The following is a 22,104-nucleotide window of genomic DNA, read 5'->3' on the forward strand; positions in this document are numbered from 1 at the left end:
GGGTCTCCCGCCCCGCCCGGAGAGGTGCCTGATTGAGCATGCGCGCCGCGCCTCCGGGCCGCGTGAGACCCTGCGCGCGCTCGCGCCCACCCCTCCCGCCGGCTCCCGCGTGCGACGCCCTGTGCGTGTCGCCTTGGAGCCCGGGCTATCTCCCGGGCGGGGGCACAGCGCCTTCACTTTCCGTGTCATCCACTCCTCGGGCACCGTCAGCAGAACCTGTTTCTTTTGTTTGTGGGCCTGGGTACCCCTCGCGGGGTCATCCTTGCCAGGCTCCTCCCTTTTCACTGCTTGCTCGGGACGCGTCTGGCTCGTCCTCGCTGACCCTCGAAGGAAGGAACTTGCGGCCAAGGGCGATGCTAGGAGAGGACCTGGCCACATCTGGGGAAGTTCGACCTTCCTTTCCCGCTTTCCCAGCCTCGGTGATCCCTGCGATGTTCTTGGCACCATCCCCGCGGGTGTGAGCCGAGAGTAGCACCTGGGAATTCCCGTGCCACCTCCTCCCAGCTGGCAGCTCTGCAAACACCTCCACCCTCAGCATTACGCTCAGGTCCTGGAGACAAGGAGGAGGGTTAGGAGGATCCAGACTTAGCATCTGGGAACATACTAGGGGAATCCAGTCCACTCAGACTTAACGCTGTGCTCGGCTATCACACCTATGCACCCTACACTGAAAAATGAGCACATTGACTCAAAGCATCGTGATCATCTCCTTTTTATTTGCACCTCATTTGCAAGTTGTTAATTTCCAACTCAGTTCCTTCCACTCCAAGTTCCTTCTGTCCCATCTCCCTCAAATTTCCCTGATGCCTAGAAAATAATACTAGTTGCTCTTTACCACAGTAGACTAAGCCCTCTCAGCAGGCCTGCCCTGTTCTCTCAAGGGATGTCTTTGTCCAAGGCTACAGCAATAGCGTGAATCCTCCTAAGACCACACCTTGATAGCAGAGAATGCTGGAGCTTTTCACAGGGCATAATTGATTTGTGTGTGTATGTGTGTGTGTGTGTGTGTGTGTGTGTGTGTGTGTGTGTGTGTGTGTGTGTGTGTGGCAGGGGGGTGTTATGGTTTAAGGGTAGCAGTATGCTAGGCAGAGGTGGGAAAGGCCAGTTGATTGATTCGGGAACAGGACTCTGGAGTTGGAGCCCAATCTCTGCCCTGGTAGATGCTCTCCACGTCCTTAGAGGTGGGATAGGCTCCCTCCAGCTACCACCACTGTCTCCCCAGTGATGTAGCTGGCGTCTTCAGAGCACAGGAAAGACACGATGCCGGCACACTCCTCTGGCTCGCCTATCCTGGGAAGCAGGGAAAAAGGAAAGGAGTAAAAATCAAACAGGGAATGGAATTTGCTAAAGTATCAGGCAATTTTTCAGGATCAGTGAATTGTCCATAAAATAGGGCTACCATTATTATAAGCTGTTATAATTCAATAGAAGCATTAATACTGTACTCTGCAAAAACCACCACACATTATATTCATATAATATGGGGATACTTTGTTTTTTAGAGAACTCAGGACACCAAAATCCAAAGTTATATAGATAACCTGGCTATTTCATTCTTCCAATAATTTGTTTCACATGTGTGCATACTATTTAAATATGAGAGAGTCTGTGAGATAGTAAATGATTTGTTTAAAATGATTCCATTTGTACAGCTTCAATTCACAGACAACTTTTTCAGGAATCTATTTTTGTCTCAAAGTCATTTTGTGAGACTGTGCTAATTCTCAGTGTTTGTATCAGTGATTGCATAGTTAGGGAACACTTTAATCTAACTGCCACAGAATGCTCTAGAGGTGGGTGGAGTGGGTACTTCAAACCTAGAAGGACTGGATTAGTGGTTCTCCATCCTAGCTACACACTGTCGTCATCTGAGAGGCTCAACTTCTCCTTCCCTCCCCTTCCCTCACTAAAGATGCCTAGGTCCTGCCTTGGACCAATTAACAAAGAATCTCTGGGAGTGACGCTTGAGCATCTGTGGTTTCACAACTACTCAGCTGATTCTAATGCGCATCCAAGACTGAAAAGCTCGGGGCCAGATCATTCACTGTGGCTCAAGGATGACAATGCCCTGACTGATTAATGGACTAGGCCTGCAGCTCATGCCTGACATGAGAATGGCTTTAGGAGCACTTGAGAGCATCTCCCTCCTCAAGTAGGCATTGCTGGTACATGTCCTTGAGGGGACAAGGTGGAGGAGCTAAAGACAAGAGAGCTCCCGGAAGCCAGAGACTGGAAAGAGGCAGAGAACTTAGAGGACAGGGAGCCAGATGAAGGTGCCTGACCTTTTGGGGGAAGAGGCTAGTTTTCTTAGGCAAGGGAAGTTTGGAGACTTTTATTTGAATGGTAGGATCCTTTCATTTGAATGGTAGGATCATCAACCTGAACTTTGGAAACATGACTCTTTTGATTCCAGGGAAACTAAAAAAGCACGCTTTGATTTTGGTTTTGGTCCCTGATCCTTAGGGACACCCAGAGGTGGAGGCAAACACCCAGGTGGAGAGAGGAGTCAGGGCCTCCCCCAGGGCTCTGCTCTGCTAAACCTGGATGCCTCTGTGTTTGGTTTTTGCAAGGAGGCAGACTCCCTGCACACACCACTGTAGTGACGCTCTGTTCACAAACTTGTGAAGTCTGTGTATTTGAAGCAAGGAAAGGATGGCTGTGTTGTCTGCGGGACTGAGAGACGGCAAGCTATGGGCTTCGAGGGACCAGACCTTTCCATCTTTATCCCTCCTCAGCCTCCCCTGTGACAGCCTTACCTTTTGATCTGAAAGGTAGCTTTTATGCTCTCCTGTCTTGCCGGATCCTCCCACAACTGCAGGAAAAAGGAAAATCACTTCCTCTGAGGGACAGTGAAAGGACAAATTGCCCGCCCTCACATCTATTGAGAGGAAGGATGGAGAGGTGCCCCCTTCATTTCCCAGTCCTTCCCAGCTCCCAGTCACTACCCACTGCCCTCTTCTGCTCCATTCTCTTCAGGTCCTAAGGAGGCATTTTGGTGGGTTGCCCCAGGTCTCATCCACTTAAGGAAATATGAAATGGCCTGAGTGGCATCTGAATTCCTCAGTCTCAGTGTGCACCTTAGGAAAGGATAGTGTGGGGATCTGGTCTGGACACATGGCTGGTATGGAGGGGGAGGGTGGAAAAGCCCAGGGCAGGGGGTGGGAGTGGTTGGGAGCTCAGGACCCAGGAGCTGGGCTCCTCCATTGAGAAGATGCCCTTTAGAATTCCCAGTGGGATGCAGGACTCCCCTTCCTCACCACACGGCTGAAGCTAGTCCTGATGAGTCCAGGCGCCAGGCAGTTCACCCGAACATTCGACTCTGCCAGTTCGAGGGCCAGGTTCTTAGTGAGGCCCAGCAAGGCTGTCTTAGAAACGTTGTAAGGACCCAGGCTCTGGGGAAAGGAGAGGATTGGGTTAGTCTCTCCAACTCCACCTCATTCTTGGTTCTTAACATAAGATAGAACGGGCAACTGGTAATAGGGCATCTCTTGTTAAAGAGGGTCCCAGTTAGAAAACTGTTATGGCAAAACCGCCCCTAGGTTAACATTTGTGGAGGCAAGGCCTCTATTTCGCTGGAAGGTGGTGTGATTCCAAAAGGGGACACACACTTCCTAGGGTGACTGGAGGAATGGAAGGTACAGGATGGAGGAAAGGATAAATGTAGCAGAGAAGGGGGTTCTTACAAGAAAGGGGCTGTAGGCTGCTATGGAGGACACGATCACTATCGAGCCGCCTCTGAAAAAAGAGCAGAACGGCTCTGCTGTCACGGACCCCCGCCCGCGGCCTGCGAGGGGCCCAGCACGCCCTGGCCCCTCCTTCCCTGTACCCTCGTTTCGCCATCTCTGGCACCACTGCCTTTGTCAGCAGGGCCGTGGCCTTCACGTTAACGTCCAGAATCTGCAACAGAAAGAAGAGGGGGAACAGCATGAGGGTCTTCAGAAGGCTTCAGAAGGCAGGGTGATGGAGAGTTAAGTGGGGTCCCCAGGATCTGTTTGTTAGGGTTGGCAGAGGTCCTAGAGATGATTTACCCAGAGCTTACAAGTGAAGACACCACGGCCCAGAGAGAGGGAGCTTTGAGAATGACAGCTAGAGAATGACCCATTTTGGGGTTTGGGTGAGAAAGAATGGAGCCTGCTTCATCTTGTTTCCTAAGTCTGATCTGACCCAGAATGGATCTGAACTTTCAAGACTCTCTTGGACTTGAGCTGAACTGTCTTCCAACTAGCGAGAGCCTGGGATTTGGGCTGGCTTCCTGGACCTGCCCCAGAGTGAGCCGTGATTCTCAGGGAAAATGTGGCCTGACCTCAGGCACTTGGGGTTGTTCCAGCACTTTTTTGGCTTCTGAGTTAGCGAGGGAGATGCTCTTGGCCCTCCAGGATTGACTGGCTGGCTGGATAATTATTGGCACATGGGATCATGAGGAGGCACTACTGGGGGAGCTGGGACATAGTCTAAAATCAAAACTGTACATCTGTAATTTAAAACCAATGCGTGAGCCTTGTTTACATTGTTCCAGGCACTGCTGGGATAATCCCCTCCCATTCCCCCCATGTAACTATTTATTTTGAAAATTTTCACTCTTACAGATAAGTTGAAATAGAGGGACAATGACTATCTGGATATCCTTTAACTACATTCACCAGTTGTTTACATTTTGTGCCATTTGCCCTGTTGCTGCTGCTGCTGCTGCTAAGTCGCTTCAGTCGTGTCTGACTCTGTGCGACCCCATAGACGGCAGCCCACCAGGCTCCCCTGTCCCTGGGATTCTCCAGGCAAGAACACTGGAGTGGGTTGCCATTTCCTTCTCCAATGCATGAAAGTGAAAAGTGAAAGTGAAGACGTTCAGTCATGTCCGACTCTTGGCGACCCCATGGACTGCAGCCCACCAGGCTCCTCCGTTCATGGGATTTTCCAGGCAAGAGTGCTGGAGTGGGGTGCCATTGCCTTCTCCAGCCATTTGCCCTAACTGTGTGCTTATGCAGCTTTTTCCTTACCCTTGGAAGGTAAGTTGCAGACATTATAATACTGTAGCCCTAACGCTTTAGCATTATTTCCAAATAATAAGGATGTTCTTACACACCACCATTCACTATCACACCCAAGAAATTTAACATTGATAATCATGATTTTACTTAATATACTGTCCATAAAAAATCTTCCCCAATTGTCCCCCAAATGGCCTTATTTTAAAAGTCCAGGGCTCAATCAAGGATCAACCATTGCATTTAGATTTGATATATTATGATATTAAAAAAAAAAGCCAACTAGAAAGAAAAATTACTCAGTTTATAACTGATTTTCATGTGGTCCCTATTCAGACTGCTCATGAAAGATGTTTCTCTGCTTTAAAGAATATCAATCAGGAACTGACTCACTGAAGACCATTTTGGCACTTTGGTCTCTATGTCTGTGGAACACTGATAAACAAACTAGAATATTTTAGTATCTTTAAATTTCAGTGTTGAGAAATTATTGATGACATCAGGGTAAAAGGCAAAACCATGGGAGATCATAAAAAATTTAGCATTTCCAAATCATGTGGGAGTATTAACCTTAGTAAACAAAGACAAATCTTTCAATTAAGGCTTTATAATTAAAGAATGTAGGTGTGTGATATACCTTATAAATATAATGTAATTATACACCCTCACATGAAAACCAATATTCTGTTCCTTGAATTTAGACATCTGGATCTCAGATGTTCTTGACATTGGAGTTAAGAAAGAGTGCAAGTCTTTTTCAAAGGCTGTATGTCATAAAGCGGCAACTTAGTTCATTTCACTAGAATTGATATTTCACTTAACTAGCGGCTATTAAAGTTTTCCAACTAATGAAAAATCATTTGTTTTGGGAGCTGAGAGGGGGAAGGGTGGTGTGTAAGTCTGAGTGTATTAGTTATTGGCATATTAGCTGCCATGCCTGCTGGAAATAAACCAGGAAGAAGAGCTTGGATAAGCCCACGGTGGTAGAGGGGAGAGAGCTGGGGGAGGGAAGCAGAAGACAGCAAGGAGTCAATGAAAACGAGATTGCGGAGAAGCAGAAATGAAAGAGAAAGACAGGGACAAAGGAAGCCCCCTACCTCCATTCGCCCTTTACCAGGTGCGCTGCAGGTGTGTGGCAAATTGCAAGGATTCCTCACATTTACACTGCACTTGACAAGTGCATTCTAAAAGCAGACTGAGTGTGTGCCATCTTCTGAGGCCCACCCCCTGCTGCTCTCATCCCTTCTTACCTTGTCCCACACCTCCTCGGGGACATCCATCAAGCTTCCAAAGAAAGGGTTGACGGCAGCATTGGAGATCAGGATGTCCACGCCGCCATGAAGCTTCACAGCCTAGAGAGGAGGAAGATCTGAATTAGGGCTACAGCACAGTAAGTTCAGTTGAGTTCAGTTCAGTCGCTCATTCGTGTCCGACTCTTTGTAACCCCATGAACCTCAGCACACCAGGCCTCCCTGTCCATCACCAACTCCCAGAGTCCACCAAAACTCATGTCCATTGAGTCGGTGATGCCATCTAACCATCTCATCCTCTGTTGTCCCCTTCTCCTCCTGCCTTCAATCTTTCCCAACTCCAGGTTCCTATGCAATATTGCTCTTTATAGCATCGGACCTTGCTTCTATCACCAGTCACATCCACAACTGGGTGTTGTTTTTGCTTTGGCTCCATCCCTTCATTCTTTCTGGAGTTATTTCTCCACTGATCTCCGGTAGCATATTGGGCACCTACTGACCTGGGGAGTTCGTCTTTCAGTGTCCTATCTTTTTGCCTTTTCATACAGGACAGTAAGGGAGGTGCATTTATCAATATTGGTAAAGGGTTCCTTCTTAAGGACAGTTGTCAAAATGAACTCTTTTCCTTAAAGCATTTTCTCTTCAAAAGCACCCCAAGCTCTGCTGTTGTTCAGTCCCTAAACTGTCCAGCTCTTACAGTCCTGACGACTGTAACCTGCCAGGCTCCTCCGTCCGTGGGGTTTCCCATGTAAGAATTCTGGAATGGGTTGCCATTTCCTTCTCCAGGGGATCGAACCTGCATCTCTTGCATTGGCAGACAGATTCTCTACCACTGAGTCACCAGGGAAGCCCCAAGCTCTACTGGTAAAACATTTAAGGTTGTCTTATTTCTTTTGCAATCTCTTCTTCCTGCTCCCACTTCTTCTAAGGCTGTCACTGATCCTTTCTCTTTTGACTTCCCCTTTCGGAACTCCTTTATTCTCATGGCCTCAGCTTTCACCTCAAAATCCATTTCTAGACCCTTCCTCTTTTATCCTAGCCCCATTTCTCCAAGTGCTTACTGACCAGTTTCCCTTGAATGAGTTACCATTACTCAAACTCAGCCTGTCCACATGTACCTGAATGGAAAAGTGAGTTTAAATAGACCCACAGAAAGTTGCCACTGGGAGGGGCCTTTGAGGTCATCTTACCCAATGTCCTCACGGTGAAGGTGATAAAACTGAGGTTCAGGGAAGTTCATTTCTCAAGGTCATACAGCTTAGTAATGACGTATCAGGACCAGCTAAGAAGAGGAGTTCTGCTCATTGAGTCTTTGGAGAGGTGATATGCTCAGGGCACAGGGCTAGTTAGTGGTGGCAGAATTGACTCTCTAACCCAGAGCTAATTCATAAGAGTCCTCCGAAAGTGAGTTGGGGGTCACTATGAAACTGGCTATCCAGGAGGGCCATGATGGAGGAGACGCCAGTCTAGGCTTAAAGCAGTTCCACGCTCAGTTATGATGCCTTTTTATCCCCTCCCCCACTTCCTGCTTTTATTTTTTTGGCCTGGAGGCATGGAAGATTCAAGGCAGAAACTGAGATTTAAACTGGGAAAACCAAGAGAGCCAACAGCTAACCTCCTTAATAAACTGTAAGTAGGTGGTGAAGGCATGTGCTGGAGTAACGAATAGCCAAACAGTCTTTCTGCCAGCATTCTGCCACCGGGCAAACAGACTTCACATTTGCCCAGACTTGGCAATTTTGATGCCTTGGGCAAACGGCACTAAATGGGCCCTCAATCAACTTTGTGCTTCCCGATTTGGCACACAGAGGGGTGTTATTAACAATGTGTACCATCTGCTAACTCCCGTTTTTAACTAATTATTCTTGCTAACTAGGTGCTAAGCTCAGTTGCTTCCACACTGCTGAGGGGGATGCCTGGACTGTCAACACGTAAATTTAACACATTTTAAGATCACATAATCTTTGCAAAACCTGTATTAGTACTCTCCTGCAGTGTCTAAATTTTGATGTCCAGGCCACCTGCCTCGGCTCTGTGTAAGTCTCAAGGAAAACGCAGGATGCATCAGAAAGTGATGCGTGCTGGGCCAATGTGTTAGGGGTGGGGAGCCAGCGGACTGCCGCAGAATCGCCTGGAGCGCTCTTCCGGTTGGTCTGTGCATCCCGTCCCAGTCTCCTTCTAGGCCTATGAGCATGGAGAGGAGAGCAGGCTGGCTTTTGACTGAACAGAGACAGAGAACCGTGGAAGATTAATGGCATATTTGCTATGACCACCCAGGTGTCTTCTAAGGCTTGCTCTAAATTGTGTGATTGCTACCCTAAAGTGGTTAAGCGTTGCTTGCTCTGTGTTCTGACAGGTCTATTTTTTTTTTTTTTAAGTAGAATCAAGTGGAGAAGTGGCTGATCTGGTTTCAGCTCATGCTGCCTTTGAGAGGCTTCAAGGTGCAGCTTAGGAGGCCACTGGGGAATAACCATGCTCAGGGCAGCAGCTTCCCTCATCACAGGCTAGTGGCTGGCCATAGGCAGGACTCATCTCAAACTGCCAACAAGTATCCTATCATTCTCCACTCGACACTGGTCTTTTCAACTACTTGAGAGTCAATTTTGATTCATCCCTCCTCGTCCAATTTCTTGACACCAGCCAGGGGGGAAAAATTTGGTTGGTTCCCACTAAACACCTCTTAGGAACACCTGTTCTGGTCTTCCTGCCACTGCTCTAGACCCAAGTGGCAGCGTCAGCTTCCTCACCAATGTCCTTGCCCAGAGTCTTCGTTTCTCCAATATATCCTTCCTGCCAGTGCCAGATTATTGTTCTTTAGTAATTATTTCCACCTTGCTCAAAATCTCGCATGGATTCTTATCTCCTCCAAGAATGTCTAAACTCCTTTGGGAGGCCATGGAGGTCCATGTCCCCCATCCTTCCCACGTGACCCATTTCCTACCAGGGCTCCTGAGTCTCTGCTCTCACACTGTGGGTTCACAGAGCACCCCACCTTCCCTTCCTTGACTATCTGCTCATTTTGCAGGATCATTTGGGATCCTGGCCCTATGCCATCTGCCTAGTCCTACCCACTCCTTAAAGTCTAGCTCAAACCCCACTTCTGGGTCAGAGCTGCAGGATGGGCAAAGGGGACCTAGTGAGGATCCAAAGCCACCTTCCCAGCAGGATTTTGACAATAGGTAGCCACGTACATTTCACATGGCCACTAGTTGGCCCAGGATCCCAGGTGGCTCCCACCCTAAGGATCAAGGTCTCAGGCTCCCGTCCAGCAGAGATGGCAGAGGTGGCCAGGCATGGTGGCCTTCTTGGACCCACAACTGATTCTCTCCAATGCACATTTGAGCATCTGCCAAATGACTCCTGACAAATGGAATAACTTATGCTGTCTACTATGCCACTGTCTACAATCGTTTCATGCCCTCCTTGTCTAAGATTACCCAAATTATTTCCACCGCTTTTCATTCTGTCAGCACAATCTTTTGCTTCCCATCCTTGGGTAGATTCTTCCTGCCACTCCAAGAAATAAAGGGTGTGCCCTGAGCCTAGGAAAGAGTGGCCTCCTTTGTAAGACGTTTACCTGCAAGACTGGTGCCAACCAACTCTCAACAGTGGCTTAGCCACTTTCTTTGAGACTAAAGTCCAAGAGGGCACCTAAGGCCTGACCTGGAAGGGAAATGCTTGGTAGTTTGCAGGTAGCTTGGCTTCCCTGGTGGCTGAGATGGTAAAGAATCTGCCTGCAATGCAGGAGACCCGGGTTAGATATCTGGGTCTGGAAAATCCCCTGGAGAAGGGAATGGCTAGGCACTCCAGTATTCTTGCCTGGGGAATTCCATAGATGGAGGAGTCTGGTGGGCTACAGGCCATGGGATCACAAAAGTTGGACATGACTCAGTGACTAGCACAAACACAGAGGTAGCTGGTAAGTCTGGGTTGGCTCACACCTCTTCCCTTACTAGTTGTGGGACCTTGGGGTGTTGCTCCAGCTTTCTGAACCATTCTTTAAACAGGGAGCATAGTCCTGCCCTTGCTTGGGTTGTTGTTTGGAGATAACCTGTGAAAGGCTTGAGACAAAGTGAATGGCACACAGTAGGTGGTTGAAACATAATGGGCTGCTTCCTATACGTTCCTGGGCACTCAGCTTTATAAACTGAAAAACAGGGGATTGGTTGTTTCTTAGCTCATAGTGGGAATGCCTATTTACCCTTCTCATCTGCCCAATTAGACTGGAAGCTACTGGAGAACCAGGACCAGCTGGAGTTTTCTGGGTGCCCCAAGGCACAATGCAGGGTAGAAATAGTAGAGTGTTTTTTGGTTCTCTGACTGAGATGGGATGATTCTCGGAGACAGAACCGAAAGGCACACGTGAAAATGTGCTGGTGGACTGGTGTGGGTATGCAGAATACACTATTTTATTTTAGTGAACAGTGCTGGTTTCGATCACACCCATGTTGTCCAGGAAGGCCAGCTCAGGCTGCCTCCCTTCCGCTATCTCATGGCTCTGGACCCGTATGCTTGCTGCTTACCGTGGCCACCAGCCGCTCCCGGTCCTCAGCCTTCCCTACGTGGCACACGGTGCCCGTGACGCTCAGCCCCTCCCCTTTCAGCGTTGCCACTGCCCGGTCTACATTCTGCTGCTTCCGGCTGCTGACCACCACGTGGGCCCCGTCCTGGGCCAGACGCCGGGCGATGGCAAAACCGATCCTGTGGGCAGAGAGAGATAAGGACTTTTAAGCCCAGTACAGGAAGAGGGTGAGAGTATGGGCTCTTAAGTCAGGCTGCCTGGGCTTTGAATTCCAGCTCTTTCTGTAGGGCCTCCACGTGTTAGGGTTAATGGCAGAGCCATCACCATACAGATGGACATGCTTAGCATCTTTTTGGTACTGGTTTACTCTTTTTATTATGGTTTTGGCCCTCAGTCTAGGTTCCCAGGAAGTGATAACACTTTCCACAGATGTTATCCACCATGGGTCATAGGCTCCATACCCTACAGGGACTGAGGGGAGAGAGAAATGACTTAGGGGTATAACAAGCAGCAGTGATTTCCATGATTGGAGAGTCTCTCTCAGAAAAGCCTCTACCCGTAAATAGTTTCCTTAGGACAGTAGTCTACATCATCTCAATATTCTATTGTTAGTTATGTTTTGGGGTACATATGAAACGGGGTCTCTGGTTCAGTCAGTTCAGTTCAGTCACTCAGTCATGTCCGACTCTTTGTGATCCCATGGACTGCAGCACCCAGGCTTTCCTGTCCATCACCAACCCCCGGAGTTTACTCAAACTCATGTCCCTTGAGTCAGTGATGCCATCCAACCACCTCATCCTCTGTCATCCCCTTCTCCTGCCTTCAGTCTTTCCCAGCATCAGAACTAAACAGACTGAGTTATGTTTTGGGGTACATATGAAACTGGAGGTCTCTGGTTACAAACATAAATTTTTTACATTCATAGGAGAAAGGGTTACACATTAAAAAAAAAAAAAAAAGATCTATCTGGCTATATGGGTTTTGGTTGGTCCATGTGGGATCTAGTTCCCTGACCAGGGATTGAACCTGGGCCTCCTGCATTGAGAGCATGGAGTCTTAGCCACTGGACCTCCAGGGAAGCCCCCAAGGTCACACATTTTGCACTTGTTAGCCATTGCTGCTGCTGCTAAGTCGCTTCATCGTGTCTGACTCTGTGCGACCCCATAGACAGCAGCCCACCAGGCTCCCCCGCCCCTGGGATTCTCCAGGCAAGAACACTGGAGTGGGTTGCCATTTCCTTCTCCAGTGCATGAAAGTGGGAAGTGAAAGTGAAGTCGCTCAGCCGTGTCCGACTCTTCCACTCTTCGCTACCCCATGGACTGCAGCCCACCAGGCTCCTCCATCCATGGAATTTTCCAGGCAAAAGTACTGGAGTGGGGTGCCATCGCCTTCTCCTTGTTAGCCATTAGGTTTCCCTATTTATATGTATTCTAGCTTTGTGAAGAGCTGGCATCTAGCAGGGGTCTGTGGGAATGAGAAACAGGGTAGTTAACAGTGGTTGGTAAGAAACAGGCTGGGCAAGGGAGGCCACAATACACGGGACTAAACAAGAATCTGGACACATGACTTGTATGCCCTCTAGGGAAGGGGCAAAGTTCTGTGAGGCTCCTGGGGGTGCCACAGTGGGGTGTCTGGAACATTTCCACAGTCGGTGTAGGCAGTGGATAGGGTGTTTGGAATCTGGACTGTCTTGGACTTCTGGCCTCTGGTCTTCCCAGACTCTAGGTGGAGCCAGTTGATTGGGGCGGCCCAGAACCCCAGGAGACAGGATAGACGGGGTGGGGTGAGGGGCAGCACCAAGGCGGTAGACTCGGGCCAGAGGCGGCAAGAGAGCTGATAACTGCAAAGGTGGGGGAGCGGAATCCGAAGGGGGCTGCAGGCCAACCACGTGCTGCCTTCCTTCCAGGGTCAACTCTGGCCACACGGGAGGACTGAAGAGAGGGCGCGGGAGGCCAAGGACAAGGGGTAGTGCCTGTTTGCAGACAACGGGGGACTCCGAGACTCGGGCTCGGGCACTCACCCATCAGTGGAGGCCGTTACTAGGGCCACCTTATTCTCCAGCGGGTTCCGGCGCGCCATCCCGCAGCTGGCCATCCGGACCGACTTCCACGACCGCGCACAGGCACCCAAAGGCAGCCCCACCTGCATCATGGCGCCTGGCGGTTCAGGGTTCTGCACCGCCCAGGGGAGGTGATAGTGGGGCAGGGCGAGGGGCAGGGCGAAGGGTGAATCACCTCCTGCTCGGCGGCCCGCTCCCCTCCCGGCTGCCGGCTCCCGTCTCCCCACTCCCCGTAAGCCCTAGATCAGGACAGCTCGTCCCGCTCCGCGCGGGCCCTTGGCCAGGGGAGCCGTTTGTGGCCGAGAGCGCCCCCTGCCGTTTGTGGCCGCCGCGCCCCTAGATCCCCTGCTTGCCCGGGCCGGCCCCGGCTTGGGATGGTACTGTCGGTTCCGGTTCCCTGTAGGGCCCTCCCCACCTCGGGGAGCTCGTAGACTTTCTTGTCCTCCCGCTTCTCCTCCCACATCTGCTTGCCCACGTCAATTTTTGGGGCAGAGGGGACTTTAACTGTTTGCTTTTGCTTCCTAAAACTTCAAGGTGGATTTTGTTTTCCGAGAAACCCTGGGTCCACGTTTGTGACAGCCCACAGGAGGGCAGGTGTTTTGAGATTGCTCATGGGGGTGAGGCCCGTGGTCCCCAGGGAGCTCACCTCCTGAGGGTCTCAGGGGAGCCTGGAGGAGCCTAGGAGAGACACCTGATGGGAGAGGAGCAGGGCTAGGCCCGCACTGCCCTTCACTCTGGCTCAAGTTCTCCTCCATCCCCGTAGGCCTCGAGGGCAGACTCTCATCACCAGGGGTAACCAGTGTGCAGAATTAAAGATCCTGACCTGACAGGATCTCTTATATCCTCCACTCTAGAGGACTTCTCTAGGCCTAAGTGGTAGCAAGGAGGCTAGAGTGTCCCCGAACCGGTGGTGGAAATTCAGAGCACTCAGGAGCACTCAAGTTCTCCATAATCACTGTGTCCCCAGGTCTTAGCCTCCATCCTAGTTCAATAAATATTTGTTGAATGTAAAAGCATTTTATAAACTTTGAACTACTAAACACATAGTAATTATTGCCACCATAGAGTAATTATTATTGCTGCCACAAGCCAGGCTTTCCATCTGTAAGCTGAGGGTGCTGGGGTAGATGATAGATAAAGGTCCTCTCCAGCTATAAATTCTGTGTCCAAGACTTCAGCCCCTACTTCTGCCAAGTGGGCTGAAATGATCTCCCTCCTGAGTTTCTGGGAGAATTAATAAATCTGGATGGCTTATGATACACTGAAGAAAGGCCCCGACAGACCCAGTGTCAGCGTCTGAATTGGTTTAACCCTGTGGCCTCCAAATGCCAGACTGAGAAGCTGTGTAGATCCAAGGCAAAGTTTTCACTAGTTCAAGGCAAAAAATAAAAAGAAAATACAGTGTTTCATAAAGCTAAGCTTATTTAATTTAACAGATAGTCCTTTATTCTGGGATATGCTTTTGCTCTTTTTTTTTTTTGGTGTTAGTCTTTCTGTTAAGAGAAGGTGATGAAAGCAGATGGGGTAGGTTAAGAAAAGGGTTGTTAGTTGGTGAAATCACCAGTCTGGCAACCTGATGTCAATCCCTACAATTAGAGGAGAGAGAATCCCGGTCTGTGAAATTCAGTTCCGGGGATTGCTGTTTAACAGAATTCATACTTGCTAAAGGTTCAGGTAGTATATGTGTAAGTCAGCTGAGCAGCCAAAAAGATTTCAGCATCTAAAAGTGTATGAGTAGTGAATGATATAACAAGCATGCACTGGATTTATAGTTTATTCCTCAGTCGAGATGTTATACAGCTGCGATATTCAGCATATCCCGATGAGATAAGAGAGCTTGAGTCTAATTTTCCCCATGTGCGGGGAAAACTGACTGACTGGTGCCCCTCAGTCTGAACCTCATGAATTATTGACAACAGAGGCTGGATAGCATGACACTCCTCTTCCTCCTGACATGTTCAGAGCTAATGCACTGTGGGAACCCTTCCCAGGGCTTGCCACCTGCCTGTGGGGCTGGGGGAGGGGATTTAGGACTGATGCAGAGCCTCTCAGGGCTTTGGCTCAAAGGGACAGGCCTATAAGTCATATTTGATCTCTCTCCACTTCCTGTCCAGAGGTGAGCAGCCAAATCCAGGAGTTGAGGTTAGCAGGGGGTAGGGGGTGTGTGGAGGCTGAGGGAGGTCACACCCCAAAGAGCAAAAGGTTTGAGGGCCTTCTCTGGTGGTCCAGTGGTTAAGAATCTGCCTTAAGATACCACAAGCCTTGGGGTGACTAAGCCCTTGTGCCACAACCACCGAGTGTACATGCTCTAGAGCCTACGCTCTGCAACAAGAGAAGCCCTCTCAAAGAGCAAAGGGTATGGGGAAAGAATTCTGGCCTGGGAGCTCATGAACAGCACATAGCCTCCTTGTCTGGGCGGGAGGTATATTTAGCCTCCAGAGAATGCCAGAGATATTAGGGGGGGAATCTGTGAACAGAAAAATGTAGAAGGAAATAAAAAAGGGTGAGAGTCTTCAGCTTCTACTATTCATCAAGATGGTTTGTTGGAGAAGAGGGTAGGAAATTTGGGGGGGAAATACATATATGTGTAGGAGTCTCTTTTAAGTGGGGATTTTAATAGGTAATGGGGTTGTTCTTATATAGAGGTGGGACCATCTGCAGATCTTGAGGAGATGCCTCTGTGATTGAGGACTGCACTCTCATCTTCCTCAAAGGCTGACTGTAGTCCGGAAGGAAGTTCACCTGGGGTGGAATTCAAGTCCTGCATCTTGCTATAGCTATTCCATTTCGGTCATTGATTCATCATCCCTGACACGAGTCAGGCTTGTGTGGTGTGGGAGGACTGTGTGATAACAGTGACTTTTATTGAACACTTACTAAGTGCTGGCAACTGTTGGGTGCTTTTTATAATTTTTATTGAATATGTCTAATCCAGTGAAGTAGGCAGTTTTATTTCCATATGTGAAATCAAAATGAGTCATGACAACCTGATCTGCTGTCAGTGTTGAATAGCTACTCTTAATTTTTTTGACATTAGAGAATGAGTTTTCTTGGAAATTAATTTTCTCTAAATTGGAATTTTATTTTCTGCATCAATGCATTTTTGTTCTAATCATTGAAATATCTATTTTTTAAGTTACAAAAATAACACATGTTCACAATTTTTAAAAGAGACACAAGGTTATAGAGTGAAAAGTAAAAAAGAAATTCTTCCCTATGCTTCTTTTACCTGCTCCCCTATAGCTCTTAGTCTTGTGTATCCTTCTAAAAATTTCCTAGGCATTTACATGCATATTTTCCCCTTAAACGTTTCCCATGAATGGAATGGCACTACACATAATGTCCTTCAAATTGCTTGTTTCTCTTCTTTCTTCTTTTCCCCCACTTCTGTCTTTCATTTCTTAAAATACATTCTTGGTGATTGTTCTGAGTAGTTCACAATAGTCCCCTTTATTCTGTCTCTCCCTTTTAAAAATAACTGTAAGATATTCCATTGTGTGGATATTCCATAATTTATTTAGCCAGTCTCCCACCGATGAACATTTAAATAGCTTCCAGTGTTTTGCCGTTTCAAACACTGCTACAATGAACAACCTTGGATGTATATATATATATATATATATATATATATATATATATATTGTATTTGGTACAAATATGTATATTTCATCCTGGGTCAAATGTTTTCAATTGATGACTATGGTCAAATGACCTTAAAAGAGATTTAATCAGTTCTGATGAAACTTTTTCTAAACTGAATTTACCTGCTGCTCTGTCCTTTTATATATTCTGTGTAGAATGGTTTAAACTGTGGTTGATGGTGTAAGCTTAGGGCGATAAGGGGCAGCATACCTTGGTCTCAGTGCCTGGGAACCCATGGGATGGGTGACTCCCCCAACCTGCTGCTTGCAGACCTGGGGTGCACCTGGTTTCCCTCATGTTTGTAATTGACAAGGCCAACCCAGGATTGCCAGATTTTAGGAACTGAAAACAGAAGGTAGGAATCTGGGTTTTAATACGAAATATTTGATTAAAAAATATGTATTTGTTTATTTGGCTGCAGCAGGTCTTAGCTGCAGCACAGGGGATCTTCAATGTTCAGTTGTGGCATGTGGAGTGAGTTTCCTGACCAGGAACTGAACCGGGACCCTTGTACTGGGAGCACAGAGTTTTAGCCACTGGATCACCAGGGAAATCCTGAAATGTTTGATTTTTAAATGTTGGCAATAAATTTACTAAAAAACAACAACCCCAAACCAATCAATTAATCAACCAACCAAGACAACAGAACAAAACAAAAACAGTGAATCTATTGTAGGTGCCAGAGACTGACACAGTCTTTGCCTATTCACAGGTAATGGATTATTAATTTTGTGAGATATCGCACCATCTAGAATCTCATGACTCTAATGCATAGTTCATTCAACTTCTTGTTTTTCAAAATTTTCCACCTATTGCCCTATATTTAGGCAGTTATTTGTAGACACCGTATGGAAGTCATCCACCCAGTGTTCGTTCAGGTTCTTTTCAGGAACTCTGCACAGCAGCATGCAGAGGTTTTTACAGACAGACACTGGGGACTTTCCTTGGTGATCCAGCAACTAATACTCTGCTCCCAATGCAGGGTGCCTGGGTTTGATCCTGGTCAGGGGAACTAGATACCTCAGGCTGCGAAGAGTTTGAATGCCACAACTAAAGATCCTGCGGGCTGCAACTAAGACCTGGAGCATCCAGATAAGTAAATAAATATATGCAAAATAAATAAATATGTGCAAGTATGCTTGTATGCTAAGTCTTCTCAGTCATGTCTGACGCTTTTCGACCCCATGGACTATGTAGCCTGCCAGGCTCCTCTGTCCATGGGGATTCTCCGGGCAAGAATACTTGAGTGGGTTGCTGTGGCCTCCTCCAGAGGATCTTATATATATATGAAAGACAGGCCTTGGCTTCTCTTTTCCCTCACGCCCAGGATTGCTTTCTTCTGCTGCGTTTGGGGAGGGGTGGGGGTATCCTTGCTTATGTCTCCTGCATTGGCAGGCTGGTTCTTTATCACTAGTGCCACCTGGGATACAATATAGGGGACAACCCCCCAAATAGGATACCTAATATGACTTCACATTGAGTGTTTTATGAGCACAACCAAATTCTTAGCCCTGTTCTCAAAACTGTGATTTCCCCCTTTCCTCTTTCAGAGACAGTCCCTGTGGCAGGCGTGGAGATGCAGATACTGTTCAGATCCTTCTTCTAGAAAGGACTCACTTTTGCTGCGGGGAGTATGATTAGCAGTCACCAGCTGGCAGTCACCCCTTCCGAGCATGGCCTCAGCCAGTGCCTGGACAGGACGGTGACGCAACGACCTTGCCACTTCTGTGCCTAACACGGGGTTCCTCTAAGGGGCTCTTTGCTTTGGAGCTTCCTGTAGGTCTGGCGTTTGTCAGATCTGCATCTCAGTGTCTCACAGCTCCTCCTTCTTGATCCTGCTTCCTCCCCTTTCTTTCACGAATGTTACTCTGACTAAATCCTCTGGACTCCTAATTCCATCGGGTATCTGCTTTGTTGGGTACTCACAGTTTCTTTCCTTCATAATCTTTGCAGTGCAAGACCCCACTCCCAACACACAGCGGGTGTTCTCCCAGAGAATCTGTCCTTCCCCCACTGTCTGAGCAGCAGGGCACTCTGAAGCAAGAATCCTCTGTAACTGTGGTTCCTGCCAGTCTGAATTTTTCTATGAGGGACTGAGGAGAAAACAGCAGGGTGGGCTTTGGCTATATCAGGCCAGCACAATAGTGCAAGGCCAGCCCTGGAGCTCCATGTATTTCCCTGAGATCTCTCTGCTGGTGTGAGATGAAGAAATGTTCCCTGAAATATTTCATGTTCCTGTAAATTTCTGGATCAACTGAACACACACACACACACACACACACACACACACATCTTCCAAGAACCGACAGAAGTTCCTAGGGACAATGCAGCTGAATCCACAAAAGAAAGGGAAACATTTCCCTAGAGGTTCCAGCCTGCCCTCTCTGGAGATAACATTTGCCTTTATTATGCAAAGCAGTTTCAGTTACCCTGTCCTGCTTTTAGAGCATTGAAAGAGGCCTCTAGTATGAAATGAATAAGGCCCATCACAAACCTTGCCAAAATGACAGAGCAGTCTACTTCTGAGGGCTTTCTCTTTGTTGGGCCAGATCAAATTCTTGAGCAGCATGCACTCTTTAATCTCTGCAGAGGAAGTAGGGGAACTTTAAGATTAATTTATTATTCTGTTGAAAGCAAACCCTCAGGAGTGAAGGGGTGGGTGGGATTGTCCTCTGTTTACATAAGCTTTCCTCACTCATCTTGAATTTAATGACAAAGGGATTGTTCTTACCTTTTGAAACTTTGTATAATCACATGCTACACACTTTCCCCACCTTGTGTTTTTTTTTTTTTAACTTTTGATTTTGAAGTAATTACAGTTTCATGGTAATTATAAACTCAAAAGTAATACATAGGGTTCCCATGTACCCTTTGCCCAACTTCCCCCAGGGTGACTTCTTGACATCAGTCATACAATGTCAACACCAGGACACTGGCATTGGTTCAACACTGTTAACTAGACGATAGACCTTATTTTGTGTCCATCTTTTTTTATGTGTCCTTATTTGTGTGTGTCAATGCATGCTTGTTTGACATATGTTGCAGATCTTTGACCAGTAGGTCATACTTCATCCTTATTCCTTGTTTCATTATCTGGATGATTTATCAGTTACCTATTGAAGTCCGCTTCAGTTGACTATGGCTTTAATATATATAATGTTGCAATAGCATGTTTGTTCACTTGGCTAGGAGAACTTCTTTATACTGGGCCCAAATAAATAGTTGAAGCCACAGTGCAAAGATTATGTTTCTTTGACTTTTTGAGAGAAATTGCCAATTGCCCTCCAGAAAAGCTGTGCCCTTTTCCAGCCTCTGGGTCCCTTCCTGAGAAGGCAATTCTGTGTGATAGCGTCCCTTTCATCACATCCTCATAGCACTCAGTTTCACCAAACATTTAAATTTTTGCCAATCGAGGTGAAAAAACTCTTTTTGATTTATATTTCTTTATTAAAGGTAATTTTTTCATATGTTTATAGATATTGGTGTTTCTTGTTTCGTAAACTGCTTGTTCATGTCCTTTGTCCACTTTTATCGGCTTGTTTGTTTTTCTTAAAATGTCGATGTTCACTCTTGCCATCTCCTGTTCACATGCCGCAGGTCTTTCCTGTTCGCACAGGAACAGGAGGTGGCAAGAGTGGATATCGGCATTTTAGGAATCGGTGAGCTAAAACGGCCCGGAATGGGCGAATTTAATTCGGATGACCATTATATCTACTACTGTGGGCAAGAATCCCTTAGAAATAATGGAGTAGCCCTCATAGTCAACAAGAATCCGAAACGCAGTACTTGGTTGCAGTCTCAGAAATGACAGAATGATCTCTGTTCATTTCCAAGGCAAACCATTCATTATCACAGTAATCCAAGTCTATGCCCCAACCAGTAATGCTGAAGAAGCTGAAACTGAACGGTTCTATGAAGACCTATAAGACCTTCTAGAACTAACACCCAAAAGAGATGTCCTTTTCATCATAGGGGACTGGAATGCAAAAGTAGGAAGTCAAAATATACCTGGAGTAACAGGCAAATTTGGCCTTGGAGTACAAAATGAAGCAGGGCAAAGGCTAACAGAGTTTTGCCAAGTGAATGCACTGGTCATAGCAAATACCCTTTTCCAACAATGCAAAAGAAGACTCTATACATGGACATCACCAGATGGTCGATACCGAAATCAGATTGATTATATTCTTTGCAGCCAAAGATGGAGAAACTCTATACAGTCAGCAAAAACAAGAGTGGGAGCTGACTGTGGCTCAGATCATGAACTCCTTATTGCCAAATTCAGACTTCAATTGAAGAAAGTAGGGAAAACCACTAGACCTTTCAGGTATGACCTAAATCAAATCCCTTATGATTATACAGTGGAAGTGAGAAATAGATTCAAGAGATTAGATCTATCTGATAGAGTGCCTGAAGAACTATGGACGGAGGTTCATGGCATTGTACAGGAGGCAGTGATCAAGACCATCCCCAAGAAAAAGAAAAGCAAAAAGGCAAAATGGTTGTCTGAAGAGGCCTTACAAATAGCTGAGAAAATAAAAGAAAGGCAAAGGAGAAAAGGCAAGATATGCCCATCTGAATGCAGAGTTCCAAAGAATAGCAATGAAAAATAAGAAAACCTTCCTAACTGATCAATGCAAAGAAATAGAGAAAAACAATAGAATAAGAAAGATTAGAGATCTCTTCAAGAAAATTAGAGATACCAAGGGAACATTTCATGCAAAGATGGGCACAATAAAGGACAGAAATGGTATGGACCTAACAGAAGCAGAAGATATTAAGAACAGGTGGCAAAAAATACACAGAAGAACTATACAAAAAATATCTTCATGACCCAGATAACCACGATGACCTAAAACCAGACATCCTGAAATGCAAAGTCAAGTGGGCCTTAGTGAAGGAGGAAACAAAGAACAGGCTCCATTTTGAAAGCAGAACTCCATTTTGGGTGGGACCATGGACTTTGAGCTATATGCCCAGTATCTATGGAAACGACATACCAACTGGAAAACCAGACACCCCGGATGGAAGAGCCCCAGGGTACCTAGACTCTCCATCACCTAAAAGAATACCCTAATTATCTGTGTAACCAAATAGAATAACAAATTCTATTATGCTTATTGGGGTATGACCACAGGCCTATTGATAATTGTCCATGTTAACTACCTAGGCTTAAGGCATATGAATCAGCTAAAAGGCACGCTGCCCTTTGAATACCTGGAAGTGGACTTCACTGAAATGAAGCCTCACCGACACTACCATTACCTGCTGGTCATGGTATGTATGTTCTCAGGATGGGTGGAAGCTTTTCCTACCTGAGCTGAAAGAGCATCAGAAGTAGCCCGGTGCCTGCTTAGGGAGATAGTTCCCAGATTTGGATTTCCTATTAGCATTGGATTGGACAATGGCCTGGCTTTCGTAGCTGATTTAGTACAAGTAAGCAAAACTTTAAACATCAAGTGGAAATTACACACAGCATATAGGCCCCAGAGTTCTGGGATGGTGGCAGGAACCAACCAGACACTTAAAGAGACACTTAAAGTTACACTCTCCAAGTGGATCATAGAGACTGAGCGCTCTTGGGTGGATTTGTTTCCGACAGCTCTGCTCAGACTCAGGATGACCCCACAGTCCCATGGCTACTTTCTTCAT

General features: G+C 47.0%; 1 protein-coding gene and 1 long non-coding RNA gene across 2 annotated transcripts; one reads left to right on the forward strand and one right to left on the reverse strand.

Moving 5' to 3' along the window:
• Nucleotides 1-984: 984 nt before the first annotated feature.
• On the reverse strand, nt 985-13,095 carry LOC113899889 (dehydrogenase/reductase SDR family member 4). The gene is made up of 8 exons (XM_027553256.1): nt 12,775-13,095; nt 10,756-10,933; nt 6,233-6,334; nt 3,827-3,897; nt 3,684-3,735; nt 3,258-3,392; nt 2,757-2,812; nt 985-1,290 (listed from the first exon to the last, which is right to left on the reverse strand). Exons 1-8 carry the CDS (start codon nt 12,903-12,905, stop codon nt 1,176-1,178), a joined length of 840 nt encoding a protein of 279 aa, XP_027409057.1. The 5' UTR covers nt 12,906-13,095; the 3' UTR covers nt 985-1,175.
• On the forward strand, nt 12,077-19,300 carry LOC113899892. Its single transcript, XR_003513026.1, has 3 exons — nt 12,077-12,602; nt 17,438-17,551; nt 18,006-19,300. It is a non-coding gene; the product is annotated as an uncharacterized LOC113899892 (long non-coding RNA).
• The last annotated feature ends 2,804 nt before the right edge of the window (nt 19,301-22,104 follow it).

Source organism: Bos indicus x Bos taurus, chromosome 10 (assembly GCF_003369695.1).
Source record: "Bos indicus x Bos taurus breed Angus x Brahman F1 hybrid chromosome 10, Bos_hybrid_MaternalHap_v2.0, whole genome shotgun sequence".
Lineage (NCBI taxonomy): Eukaryota > Metazoa > Chordata > Mammalia > Artiodactyla > Bovidae > Bos > Bos indicus x Bos taurus.

Excerpts from the sequence above, each read along its gene's own strand:
- LOC113899889 (XM_027553256.1), bottom strand. The coding sequence starts at position 12,905 with ATGATGCAGGTGGGGCTGCCTTTGGGTGCCTGTGCGCGGTCGTGGAAG. Across the intron at positions 10,934-12,774 it reads GTAACGGCCTCCACTGATGG|GATCGGTTTTGCCATCGCCC; the intron begins GTGAGTGCCCGA and ends CTCTGCCCACAG. Across the intron at positions 3,393-3,683 it reads CAGCCTACAGCCCCTTTCTT|AGCCTGGGTCCTTACAACGT; the intron begins GTAAGAACCCCC and ends TCCTTTCCCCAG.